General features: G+C 44.9%; 1 protein-coding gene across 1 annotated transcript in view; it reads right to left on the bottom strand.

The window, feature by feature from the left end:
• Nucleotides 1-13,951, bottom strand: part of ARHGAP31 (Rho GTPase activating protein 31) — a 60,451-nt gene that overhangs the window by 8,964 nt on the left and 37,536 nt on the right. Inside the window, exons 4-10 of the mRNA XM_083885051.1 lie at nucleotides 9,900-9,982; nucleotides 9,178-9,285; nucleotides 7,366-7,511; nucleotides 5,871-6,069; nucleotides 3,960-4,084; nucleotides 1,508-1,567; nucleotides 106-726 (exon numbers count right to left, since the gene is read on the bottom strand). Coding sequence (XP_083741177.1) covers nucleotides 106-726; nucleotides 1,508-1,567; nucleotides 3,960-4,084; nucleotides 5,871-6,069; nucleotides 7,366-7,511; nucleotides 9,178-9,285; nucleotides 9,900-9,982 — 1,342 coding nt within the window. The remainder of the gene's footprint in view (nucleotides 1-105; nucleotides 727-1,507; nucleotides 1,568-3,959; nucleotides 4,085-5,870; nucleotides 6,070-7,365; nucleotides 7,512-9,177; nucleotides 9,286-9,899; nucleotides 9,983-13,951) is intronic.

Below are 13,951 nucleotides of genomic sequence, written 5' to 3'. Positions count from 1 at the left end.
TCTTTCCTGCCACAAGCTCAGGCTGGAGAAACCTCCACACCACCAAGCTGCAGGGCACTTCCAGCAGCCCAACTGATCCACACCGTCCTCCTTAACACAATTTACCTCTGGGTGCTGCCACTGGCAGGGCTGGCCCCGGCTGTTTCTCCTTGCGCTCTGTTGCCTGCTCTGTCCTTGTGTGGGTCCCTGCCTCCAGAGCAGAGGGGCTCGTGCTCTCCACCAGAGAAGACAGCTCTTCTAGACTGGAAAGTGAATGCTTCTCCTTGGAGGGCACACGGCAGGGTGTGCTGTTGGCACTGATGACTGCGGATACCCTCAGCGGGACAGAGACAGCAAATGGCTCCGAGATGTTCAGGGCTTTCCTCTGGTGATGAGGAGAGGCCTCTAAGGGAAAGAGGCTGCTTGGGAAGCCTGACTTGGTGGCTGTTTCAGAGGTGTAGAACATGAGCACTCCTTTGGCTGAAGTCTGCTCGTTTTCAGCATCCTCTGTTACCCGGAAAACCTTCAGCTGCTCAGGGGGTGACTTCACCTGCGGTATCCGGGGAAGGCCTTTCTCCCCACCCAGCTCTGAACTTCCTTTGGCTCCCATGGCAGATCCTTCCCGCTCCCACTCATTCTCCTTGCTGAGGTCATACGAGCTGCCTGGGCCTCCTGTCCGTATCTTGGTGGGAACAAAGAATCCTCCAGTAGTCACTGACCGTTTGAACCTGCTTTTGTCATCCTCCCCTGGAGATGGGAACATAGGAGCAAGTCAGTGGGAAGCAAAGAACTAGCAGACAAACTTCCTCTGTGAGGAGCCCTCCTCAATCCCTCCAGGGATGAGTCCTGCCCTGGTGAACACTCACATTTCCCCAGACAGATGGAGACAGTAGGCACTGAAGACCTTCTATGCTTTAGCCCTAGGGCTTCCTTCAAAATGGGCAGGCAGCACGGGACTGAATGCCCTCCAGCAGAAATCAGCTCAGACTTTTATTAGACACCCTTCTCCACCAGATGCAGCCAAATCTAGGGCTCTACAAATGGGATTTTTGTGTCCAGAATAACCAAGGAAGAAATCAAAGCAGTCTAAGTGCCAATAAAGGTGCAACTAAGCACAGTGGTGACTCTTAGGTGGATGCACTGAGATAAACAACACGGAAAAGAGTCAAAAATGCACACACACAGAGGTGGGGACACACATCAGCAACCATGACATAAGTATACAAAGATATACAACATGGTGAGATAGGCACACACTGCTCATTCATTGAGGGTGGTGAGACACTGAACAGGCTGTCCAGAGAAGCTGTGGATTCCCCATCCCTGGAAGTGTTCAAGGCTTTTTCAAGTCTTGATACCACCTGGTGTAGTGGAAAGTGTCCCTGCCCGTGGCAGGGGTGTTGGAATTACGAGATTTCTAAAGTCCCTTTCAACCCAAACCATCCTGTGATTCTGTGATCCATGCTGCTGAAAATGTAGAGCTACAATCCTTCCCCCTTACAGTACAGGCAGGCTATGGATGTCTCACCTTCCACTGGCAGGGAACACAATGAGTCCATGCTCTTTGCAGGCCGAATAGTTGCTTTTTCTGTGGAAAAAGAGTTTTAGAATCAGGTATCACATCCTGTTGCTTTGCAGGCCTCAGCCCATAAAGATCAAAGGCTGCATACATATAGACAGGCATGCCAGGCAGACATTTTCCATTTCCAAGCATTCCCCCATGTATCTACACCACATGGCTTATTACCCACAACACTTGTCCACACAGCTGGGGATCTGCTAGTGCTAACAACAGCTTTGCACCTGCTGGACATGTGGAGAGCTATACTTAACCCAGCCAGTCAACACCACCTCCACTCTGAAGCAGTTAAGCATCCCTGAAGCTGTCATGTGCCACTCCCCTCCCTGACTTAGTCAGGCTATTGGCTGTGGGGGACTTTTTAACTAAACTGACATAAATGCCTTCTCACCTCTCATTCCTGATAGCAAATGTTGGGTTATTTTTACGTTGCACTCCCAGCTCTTTTGCTGATGTGAGCATACTCTGCCTCCAGGAAGAACTCTGGGAAATTTCTGAGGGCAGTAAGTGACCTATTTTGCTGGCCATCCTCACTGGACTTGCTTGTCCAGAAACAAGCTGTCATTTGTTACTATCCACCCTACAGGTCTTTTACTGAGAGGTTTTGGAAGCTTGCAGCTGTTACTGCTCTGAAAAAGGAAGGGAGGTAGGGAAATGTAGCTGGCAAGGAAGATAAGTTAGTCTCTGGCAGCCCAAAAAGGGTCCATGGAGATCTGGAAAATGTCTGGGAGTAAAGTTTGCTGTTTACAGAGTTGCACAAAGTAGGTAAAGCAGAAAGTAAGCAGGCTTGTTGGACTTCATTTGTTTATATAATTGAGGCTTCTGGCTCTGACTCTCACATGAGCACAGGAGAAACTCCAGCTACTCTTTACATTTATATGGAGCCCTGGCTACTTTTTATGTTCTAAGACGTGATGTCTTGAACGCTGTTTCCGCTTTGCAGGAGGAACAGAATTCAAGCTGGGGATCTGTGTAAGTCACATTTTATGTGACTTACAGATTTGTGTGCACAGACTCAAGCTGTGCTAAAGCATGTGCTGAGTTTCAGCAGCAACTTCGTCTGTTCCCTCACATTAGGCTGTAAGCAGAGAGCAGTGAAAAACGTAACACAGCAGCACAAAAGTGCTACTCCTGAAAGGCACTGCTTCAGCGCTGAAAACTGCACATAGCTGTGCATTTGTGTGTCCTGCTGGTGAAAATGCCCAGTCCTCTGTCACTCAGTGCTGTCCTTGGAACAAGGCTCAGACTCCACAATCACTGGGGCTGCCATCATTCCTGGACCTCCTTGGGTTAGTGCTATTCTGAGACAGAGTATTCCTTATCAAGGTGAGAAGGTGATCCCGTGATCAAAACAGGATAGAGAGCTATTTTGAAGTCTGTCATGGGCACACTGTGTGAGGCCATCTGTACATGCAAAACATAGGGAAGGCAGGGGCCCAAAAAGAACTGGATCCAACATATGGCTTCATACTCATATCTGATCCAAATACAGTCTCTCTTATATGTGGTGGTAGCTCATGTTGCCAATATTAACTGTTTTATTTGAAGTCTTGCAATGTTAGGCAGTGGTCCTCCAAACACCAGCTCCTGGAGTCATGAGATTATATAAAGAAAAAATCCACCTTCATCTCCCTATAGAAAGTAAATTCCTTGACTTGGAGATACTAAAAAAATCTAGAACACATAAACCCAAAACATTTCTTTATGAATTCAAATTAAAAGAGCATGCTTTATTTTAAAAAATGTGATTACTTTTAAGTCAAGTTCATGATTTTTAGAGCTTGAGTCATCATTTCTTAACACTGGGAACTGGCACTGCCATGTGATTTTCTAGGAAGCAGAGTGTTTAAGAGATTGCAGCCCAGGAGAGGTTAGAACTTAGGATTACAGCCAGGAGAAAAGACAACTTCTCTCTTGTAAATCCTGCAAAAGCAATGGCTTCTCTCAAAGTGCTGAAAGCCAGAGCTGAAGGGACTCCTGGTGCCTTGTTTTTCACAAAGACACTGAATGCAGTTGGTTCTTTAGTATCCTTTAGTGGAAGGACAGCCTAGAAGGACAGCTATTCACCCAGTGCCACATAAAGAGCCTTAGGAGACAGAGACTGGCTGGGCAGGAATAGTGGGCTAATCCAAACCTACACAACATTTCTTAGTCCCCAGCCTTGACAGCCTGACCACAGAAGCCTGTTTATCAGGTCCCAAAATGCAATTTTTACTGCAGCTGTCTGTCAAATCATCCTGGAATGGTGTTTCCTGCCATCACAGGAAAATGAGATGTGCATGAAACCAGGCAATAAGCACTATTAGACTATCTCAAGTCCATGGCAGTAGTGGCAAGTGGACACCAACAACACAAGAGAAAGCCTCAGAGCAAACCATTCAGCTGAAAAGTGTGTTCTTACCAGAGAGCTTCTGTGCCCTTACAAAGACACTCCCATTTCGACTCAGTTTAGACTTTGATTCTGAGCCAGAGCGGCCCAAATTAAATATTGACTTCCATTTCTTGGACTTGGTGGATAATTTCCTCCTGGAAGGAAAAAAGGCTCAGGTGATCACTAAACCTTAGAGACTTTTACCTTTTTAATACCCTCCAAAGGCCTCTGAGCTGTCTCCCCTCAAAACTTTCCATTTTTTTCTTCTCACACCTCTTTTAATTCTAAAGCACACAAGGCATAGCTATACAACCAACTCTTGTTGGCTACATAGGTAGCAATCACTCTGTAAGTGATTTATCCATACTGCTGATTTAACTATTTCATGGATGGAAAGACACCTAAGCCTTCAGATAGTTGGCTCTGGCACCAGGCTACAGCAACAGTGATTGAGCAATCAACCATACTTGTCTCCAGAAAGGAGAGGTTTCCAAGGCTCAGACTATCCTGCAATAGAGGAAAGAAAAATTGCCTTTTTAACAGGTTTTAATGACACAATGTATGATAAATTCCAGGGAACTGATGGAACCAGTACCATTTCTCAGTGCACAAAGTTGTGCCTTAAAAACCATATCTATTGGTAAAAATAGAAGGATTCCTCAATGAAAACTAGCTATTAATGATTCTCAGGCTAACATTAATTTAATCACAGGTGTTACATATCCATATGCAAGTATAATGTACTAACCAAACAAAAAGAGGTTTAAGGGAAATAAATCAATTTCTCGTAACTGTCAGAGGAAGTGGGACACCAGTTCCCTGTATCTCTTTGGAAATCCCAGCTTTTGCAGAAAGAAGCTGCTTGTCTCGATGCAATTTTTTTCTTGTATATATATATATATCTTCATGAAGCTGTCTTTCACTTCCTTCATACTCATTCTGACTCCTCCTCCAATCTCCCCTCTTTCAGAGCAAGAATTCTCTTAGCTCCCTGTCTTGCTCTTCACATTGGGCTTTCTATCCCCGTATTTCTGCTTTTCTTTCAGATCAGAACACAGAGAAGTACAAATCTACAAATCAGTCCTACAAAGGGGATTAGTATCTTGGGAATAGGACTTTTCTCTTCAAATGAGAAGGCACTCTAGAGGGACAATACATCCTTTTGTCTTAAGCTGGTTATCCTCTTGCCAGGATTCTGTTAGATGACTCCTTTTTGCTTTAATATATCAAGTGCCAATAAATATCTTTGTTCTGGTGCTTTCTGGGTCAGTAGATTAATGAGCCTCCTGCTGCAGAGGCATAATCTATTAGAACCAGGCAGTAGAGTGGCTATATATTACCAGTTAGATAGACCAATAGATAAATACTTATTCTGGGCAGCTGTGCTAACAACTGCAGCAACCTCAGCTGAAATCAGACTCTTCTCTTGGCATAGACATAGCTGGCATAGGTGCCACTATGTAAATATCTCTCCATGCTGGGAGTGAAAATGAGCCTTTCTGCTTAGCTGGAATTGCAGAGGAACCAGGAGAATGAAGAAGCTGGAGCAAGTCAGTGGCACCAGGCGTGCCCTGGACCAGCCACCAGCAGATGGAACTCGTAGACGAGCTGTGCCCCAACCTGCTCCACACTCATCCTGTGTTTAGCCAACTTCTGAGCTGGCACAAGGATGCAAAGACAGTTCATTCCTCCTGCAGGAGGTCTGTGAGGTTCTGCCCTGATGGAGAGATGAGAACTAGTGAAGCTATGAACCCAGCACCTGCAATACTTCTCAGGAGCAGCTCTGCCTCTTTTGAGAAGGACACAGAATTTTCTTTGGATAGTGGCTTTAGATTCAGATGAGTGCAGGTGTGGGGGTATCACATTAAAAAAAATCATTCCCAATTACACTGAGGAATCTGCACTTTTTTGTTTGTGCTTTACACTCCTCTTGGCACTTACTTGCTGTCAGGAAGGTCAACAACTGTGTGGAAGAGGGACCCAATTACAGGCACAATTTCAGGCAAGCTGTTCTCTCTCCTCTCCTTCCGAGCAGGGTGGGATGCAGACAGACTCCGTGCCTGGGCCTCTTCTAGGCTCACCAGTTTCATTGGCAGGGAGGCCGAGGGCAGGGTCAAACTCTTCACAACTGATGCGCTCTCTGAAAAACAAGAAAATACATTCCAGCCTGGGGTGAGGAGAGACGAGAGCAAGTGCTTCATGACTTTATTTGACTGGAACATCTCCTGTGGAGGGAGGAAAGAAGTGGCACGTGCAGGGAGAAAGGCTTTTTGTCAGATAAACCTTTCAGCTCCCCAGCAACCTTATCCATCTGAGTGCATTCCCAGCAGGGGCCATGCTTGCCAGCCAAAGGCTGTGCTATGTGGATTTGCTTCCTCTGCTGTAGACGCTTCTGTGTAAAGGAGGTGTCTCTGAAAACCACCAGGATTCACACATTCCCTTTACTCCTCCCTCACTCCCTTCCTCCATTTCGCCCCCATCCTCCCCCAATTTTGAAGCACCTCAGTCCCTGATTCAAATTTGGTGCCTAGTTATTTCTCTCACTTCCACATCTTTCTCCTTGTCTTGTTCCAGGATGGGGGATTGTTCTAAAAACCAGCATTACTTTAACTTTCTAATCAATTTCAGGGCCACAGAAAGTAGTGTCACTGATAGCCCAGGGAACTGAAAGTGTCTGTTTATGGGGGCAGAGGCAAAGCCATGTTAAGGTAAAGCTGGGCAGAATGACCTGACACAGGGCTACAAAGCACAAGGGTGAATAATGCCTGAGTACTGAAGGTATCAGAAGTCTTTTGAATGTTTAAGATGGGAAGGTGAATATTTCTGCAATTACGTGAGGTCACTGTGGATCCATGCCTTCTCACTTCCCAGGTTTTGCCAACAAAACCATCACTAAACAGCAAAATCAGCATCTCTAAAAACTATTGATGTCCCAAGAAAAAAAAAATCTCTGTTATAAAATGTCCTCTGGAACAAGATAAAAGTTTTTGGAGCACAAGATTAATTTTTTTCCCAGGAGTGCCTGGGAGTGTGACCTCTGACTTGGGTGGAAATAGTGGCTGCAGGGCAGGTATTGTTGGTATGAGGAATTGTAACTGGAGGAATCTGAGAGAAGACCTGAGACTGTGGCTGATGGACTCAGAGAGAAAGCTTAGACCAAGATTGATAATCAATCAGGTGGTCTCCCTTTTGTGGAAAGGGTTAAGCCACATGAGATCATGCAAAAGATGAGACATAAGGCAACCTGAGAAAACACTAAAGGAGGCTAGTATTCAAAAAGAAAATGTTGAAGACAAGAATAATAAGATATAGGGCTCAAGGTATCTTTGGGGCAGTCTGTGGTGACAGCAAGGGTTACTGTGCTTGCAGTATTGGTTGAAGGGAGAGTTGAACAATATAGCAAGTGACATGGGAAGTGGCTCAGGGAGGTTGCTACCAATGTTCTCTGCAGAGCTGGCTTTCCTGTTGTTGGTGAAGATCTGATCCACGTGGTTCAGGATGAACTCGATCACCAGTTGCTGCACTCGCACCTCCAGGAAAGCTGCATCCCCATTGCAGCCAACTGCCTCAATCTCCTTTGACCTGCATGAGGAAAGAGAGGTACCAGTAGTGAGCATTGCCACACACAGCCCCTGGCAAGGACAGACCAGATTTCTCCCTGCATGCAAGGCAACAGGGATGATTTCCCCACTCTTGCTGTACCTCTTCCTCTCCTTCCCTCATAGACCCTCATCCTCTCTTTGTCTTTTCACTCTTTTAAAAATTATTTTCTCTGTTTTCTTTGCCACCTCTGTCACTTCCTTTCCTGAATGTGCTATTTTCTCCACTTGGCTTTTACATTCTTCAGCAGGTAAAACTGTGACTCTTAAGTTCCATTCTTCTCCCTTTTTCCTATTTTGGCTATTTCAAGGTTGGGCCTGAAAGACAACACAGGAGCCTTCAGATGCTGCTTCTAGATCCGTACTCAATGCTTCAATCACCTCTCAGTGAAATGCCTTAGACCCTGTTCAGGTCTTCCCCATGCCAATTTCTTCAATACTTTGCCATGTGCCCCAATAGTCTCTTCTCTGCCTGCTCCTGTACTCCCAAATTCTCAATCTTGCTCTCAGCAAAGGAACATTCCTTATCTTGACATGCCAAAGTGTTGCTGAAGAAATTATCTTTGGGCAATGGATCTTTTGTAAAGTTAATGACTGGTGTGTTAGATAACAGCTTGGGGCATTGCCAAGAGGATAACCCTGTAAGTAAGGAGACTGCTGTTGCATTGCTTGCTCCTTTCTTTTCCTCCCTGGGACTTGTACTTATGAAAGATTGCAAAGGAAAAACAGACTTTTTTTTTTTTTTTTTTTTTTTTTTTTTTTTTTTTTTTTTTTAAGGACAGATGCTAGAATGAAAAGAGTAAAGCCCCAATTTGTCATATTCAATAGAGGCAACATTTGATTCATTTTCAGAACCTGCTCTGCCATTTTTGGGATTCAGAAGGGTGAGATAACTCTTTAGAGCATCCTGTACCTCTCTAGCCAATGTCCTCTGCCAGCCCAGGGCTACCCTCATGGCTCTACCATCACCCCTCTCCTGCCCAGCTGCAGTCCTGGACCTTCCCTATATAGTTCATTCCTCTAAATTGGATGGATGGAAAGGGAATTTTGACAAGATGCTGTTTTTTCTTGTTCTGCTTAGCTCTACAACATAGCAGCCAAACCCCTGCCTGCATCTAATCCAGGCCTCTTCACAGCAGAGTGCCAGGCATAACAAACATGAAAAACTAGCTGGTGGTCTTGAGATCTGACACTGGCTGCCATTTCAAGCCCAGGAGGCTCATCTCACTTTTGCACAAGCAGATCTGGGAGCAGGTCTGTAGCATTATTGCCCTTTTTCTCTCCCTTCTGATCCTTCCTGTCTCTCGCTGCCCTGCTGCAGAAGCACTGGCACCATCAAAAATGTCATTAACATTCCCAAGTGATGAGTTAAGTCCTCGTTTCTAAATCTATGCTCAACTCGCAAATAACAACTTGTTTTTAATAAGAAACACACAAACCCACAAGCTTCCTTGGATGCTGGCAGTAAAACCTTAGATTATTCAACCTGGAAGAAAAGCTGTTTGCTTTGCTATACTCTTCCCTTTAGTTGTTCAGCTTTTCCCTGTGTTTGCATTTCCCTCAGGTGATGGGTCATCAGTGGCTCAGATGCTGCCACTCCCCTTGGAGCCCACCATGCTACTCTGGATGAGAGGAAATCTCTACTGTACCTGAGGAGATTTGGAGCCCACACCAAGGCCAGGTTTCTGGTGTGCATGTTGGTCATGTTGCTGAAGGAGGCCAGGTGGGTCAGGTGCTTGATCAGGTATTCCAACGTTCTGCAGTGGTTTCACACAAAGAAAAATGTGTCACATTACCAGTGCCTGCCTGCTGGGACAGCAAGGCTCAGAGCCAGCCCTGTCCCCTCCCCGAGTGTCTGCAATGGCACAACAGAGCCCATGGGGCAGAGGTGACACAGCACCAGCATTTGCATGGGATGGCAGTGAATACCTGGACATCTGTGCTCTGGGGTGGCCACGGGTGGGGCGTGAACCAAACCATCCTTAGCATGATGGCAGCAAAGATGACAGGAGATGGATGGAAGAGGGAATGCGACACTGCAAAGGCTGAACTCTTAGCTCTTGCCCAAGCAGATCATCATCTCCTTACTGGACACTGCCCAAGGGTGCCACAGTGGTCATACTTGGGGAAGGAGGATGGAAAGGAGGAGAAGGATGGAGGACTGCAGCAGGGAGACCTTGCTCTGTCTCTAACAAAGGTTTGTTCAACGATATTTAAATGCCAGATAAATTGTTGCCAGATTTGGAAAAGGTGAGTCAGCTTTTGGAAATTGATTTCTGGAAATGAATCCCAGAGCTATTTCAGGCAATATTCCCTGACAAAGGTGAGGTCACCACGCTGATCCTCAGCACCTCTGAGGACACAATCTTACCTGTAATGCGATGGTGGGAGCTCCTGGATGACATTTTGAATTCGTGCCAGCTGCTCGTCCTCAGGGAAGCGTGACACTGCTTCCTGCAGGGATACAAGGAAACAGTACACCCTGACTGTGGACTCAGGGGAAAAGGAAGAGGGATAAGAAGGATCACACGAGACACCCTGTCTCAGAGGGAATGCTCTCTTGTTACCCTACAGAGCTACTGGAAGAAGTTTCTTTGTGGCCCCAGCACAGCAGAGATTTCCCGAGCTGCTATTCCATGTCTCAGCACACCATGCCCAGATGTTCAGATGTGGTGGTCAGTATTTATGGGAGAAGGGCATTTAAGGACTTAGATCTTCAATTACAAATTACAGGGGGGATTTGGGCTTGTATCAGTTTGTTTTGCTTTGCTCTTTTTGGAGTATTTTTTTGGTTCTTTTCCAATTTTTTAACTTGAGTAGTGATGGGTGAAATAGAAAGAGAGGAGAAGAGAGAAGCGAAAATAATGGAAAAAGCAAAAAGTAATGACACCTCCCCCCCCCCCCCCCCAAAAAAATAACCTGTTAAAAATAAAACATGTTTTTCAAGCTCTGTGTTATTAGAACACCTTGGATATAAATGTTCCATATTCTTCAAAATAAGCAATATTTTGACTGTCATAAAAACATAGCTGAGGGGATTGTTTGTGTGGGTTTGCATATTTCATGATGGAAGAAGTCTTAGCAGAATCCCTGCCCAGCAGATTAATAAACTCTTATACTCAGGGTTAGACAGTATCAAGGTTATACATCTCAGTCTTGGGCAAATCTCTGCAAACCAAGAGCTCAGAGAGCCATGAGAAGCTTTTGTCAGCATTCCTAGGAGTTCACTGCATTGGTATTCATCTGTTCAGCTATTCCCTTTCAATATTTGTGCTGGGGGAGGATAAGCCAGCAGCCAGTTCAAACAGTGCATGACTGTCTGGGAACCTCCTCCTACCCACCCGACTGCCACTGGAGCTTGGAGGAAGTTCAAAGGGAGATGCTGTGACCCACAATACCAGCACCAGCCCTGCCTCCAGACAGATGTCAGCACTGCCAGGGAAGGGAAGGAAGGAAACAACCCTTTCCAAGCCACCCATTGCTTAAACATCATGAACCTGGAATTACCAGCCACGGCTAGAGAGAAATCTTCTTACAGTCACTACAGCACTCACTGTGATGATGCTACCACTGCTGGGTTTGTCACTGCCCTTTTCCCTGCAGATCACTTCTCATCCATAGCCATCAGCTAACCAAGCATTGCCAGTGCCCAGGCCAGAGAAATGATGGCAGATCAAAACAAGTGAGCTCACTAGTTAGGTATATATGAGATGCACATGTATTTGGTTTGCCCAAATTAAATTAAAGGCAGGTTAACTCCTTCTAGTTATTTTACACAAGGCTGTGGCTCCTTAAAAAAAAAAAAAAAAAAAAAAAAAAAAAAAAGCCTAGAAATCCAAAGCATAAGTGCTCTTGTAATCTTAATACAATGTTTCCAGTTGAATAGCCTTGTCTAAAGATGGAGACTGAGAGAAACAAAAACTTCAACTGGTGCACCTAAAGCATTAGATTTCAACTACATTGTACACAATATTTTCTCCCCTGGTGCACATTTTCATTCCTATATTCAACCTTCCAGGTCTCAAAGACCTAATGATTAGACAGCAAATGAATACAGGCTTCTCTAAGGTCATGACCCATTCAATCCTCTGAGCCACATGTCTGACCCACACGAGCTGTGCTTTTGAAATCTGAGGAGCCCTCCAAAACTGCAGATTACAGCAGCAGAATACAGAATTCAAGGAAAAACCAATAATTCCATTTATTGCATATCCGTTCATCATGACATGAATTTATGCCATTTAAGATTTTTTTAATGCCACTAGTGATTCTGGGAATGCACAATTCATGAGCCCTGGTTAACGAGTGGAATAAAGTCCAGAGAGAGAGGGTAAGCTTGGCCTCCTAGAGCTGATTTGCTCCGAGGGAGTACTTGGTCCCTCTATTCCCAGGCTAGAACAAGCCAAGCACAGTCAACTTATCTGTCCTGAGAAACAACCATTCATCACTAGGACACAAGATGGCAATCATCTTGCAAGAATTTATAGCCAGTGAGGTCATGACCAGGATGTTACACCTGTGAACTTGACATAGTGATGACCAAAAGGCCAACCACTCCCTAGTCATTAAGAATTTGACTTTCCTTAGACAGAAATCTCTGAATCACTGTGGTGACTCAAAGTGCAGCCTATCCCAACTCAGAGACAGCTCTGGCTCAGTCAGGCTGGGATTAGCATGTGTTCTTTATTCCTACCAGCACTCGTCTGCTGAGGTACAGCTGCCACTGTTCTGCGTTCAGACACCCCACGCACACACACGCTCCTAGTGGGTTTTCTGCTCCTTGGGGAATTGGTCTTTTTTCTTTCTTTATTTCCTCCTGGTATCTGACTGTGCTTCCTGTCAGCTGGGTTACCAATGAGAAATCCCTACTGAGCAGGCTTACATGAATAATGGATTTTGTGGCTAAGTGGAAAAACTGAAAAGCCAGCGATTAAAAAAAACCCCAGTATTTTAGGTCAACCCAAAGTGATAACATTTCGGGAAGGTGGCATAAGATTTTAGAAAACAACTGTTCGAGGTTGGTTGTTCAACTGACCAAAAGCATCTAACTCTGTCATTAGTTACAGAAATCACAATTTAAATCTGGAATATTTAACCCTTTTCTGAAAGACATTTTATGTAAGTTAGATGTGTTGATGTAATGTTGAAACATTTCCTTTAGAAAGTACTTGTAAAAGAAACACTCAGTTACAGAAATGTTTTCCCTTTTGTTTTTGAATAAAGCTTTTTAGCAACTGTATCTACTGAAAATATGCAAGTCATCATCCCAAAACTTCACTTTTCATCAAACATTCTTTCCTAAAAAAGTTTCCATCTAAATCTTAATGTTTCCTTTAGAGCATTTTTTCTTTCATAAATCAGTAGTGATAGCCAGGAAGACACCAGCCAAATAGCTCCAACAAGAATGAGACTCATCAGTTACAGTGAATGGTTGAATGATACCCTATATTTTCAAGATCCTATTCATCCAGACTGTCTCCAGCAATCCTACCCCATATCCTCAGAATCCTTACATCCTGAGGATACAGGTCAATTTTTCAAATCTGCTCAGGATTTTCCCTGAAGATGTGACTATAGATCACCCTGAAACAAAGACCAATCTTACTTAAAATTTGGCACTGGGACAGCAAGACACCTAACATTACTGTATGTCTCAGGCAGCCCAGTGAGCCACTCCCCAGCCCACGATCCCCAGCAGAGCCGTGTCCCTGACAGCCACCTGACTTCTTACAGCAAGTTCCTGCTGGGCTGGTCCCATCTGGCTTTGCCCCACAGCAAGCACCCCTTGCACTGATGCCTCTTCCCACGGCAGGCAACAGGGAGTCTTTGGAGAGCATCTCCTCGTGAGGACCCCGTGGATCTCTCTCAGTGTCACTTGGAAGTGCTTGATTCGGGATTGGAGCAACCCAGACGGCAACACCTGATTTTACAGAACTTCTCCTCTGCAACTTCTGCCATTTTTGGCAATGGCTGTCACCTCCTCCTCCCAGCAAATGGGAAAGAATAGGATGACAGAAATTCTAAACAAAGGACGGATGTTTCTAACGCTGAGAAAACAATCTTTCCCATCCCCCACACCAGTTATCTTAAGAAGTTGGTGAATTCTTTTAGCTGAAAGTGCATACCTTCAGCACACAAGATTTCAGCCTCAGTGATAGGATGTAAATTTGTTGGTGTCATAAAAAACTGAAAGCAGATTTAGAGCGCTAAGAAACAGGCAGCTTTAGTAACAAGCATAGCTTGCTGTGCCACCTTTTAATAAAATATTATCTGTCATCAAAATTAGCCAAGTCTCTTAAAAATTCAGGCTTTGTGGTCTTAAATTTCTGCTCCCCCGCAGTCTGCTCCTAAGCTCCAACTGTATCCATGTATAATCTCTGGCTGTTTTCCAGAATCAAGTAACTACTCTTTGAATTGTAATCT

Source organism: Zosterops lateralis, assembly GCF_965231275.1.
Source record: "Zosterops lateralis genome assembly, chromosome: 2".
Lineage (NCBI taxonomy): Eukaryota > Metazoa > Chordata > Aves > Passeriformes > Zosteropidae > Zosterops > Zosterops lateralis.
The sequence above is the reverse complement of the archived record's forward strand: the minus strand, read 5'-3'. Positions and strand labels throughout refer to the sequence as shown.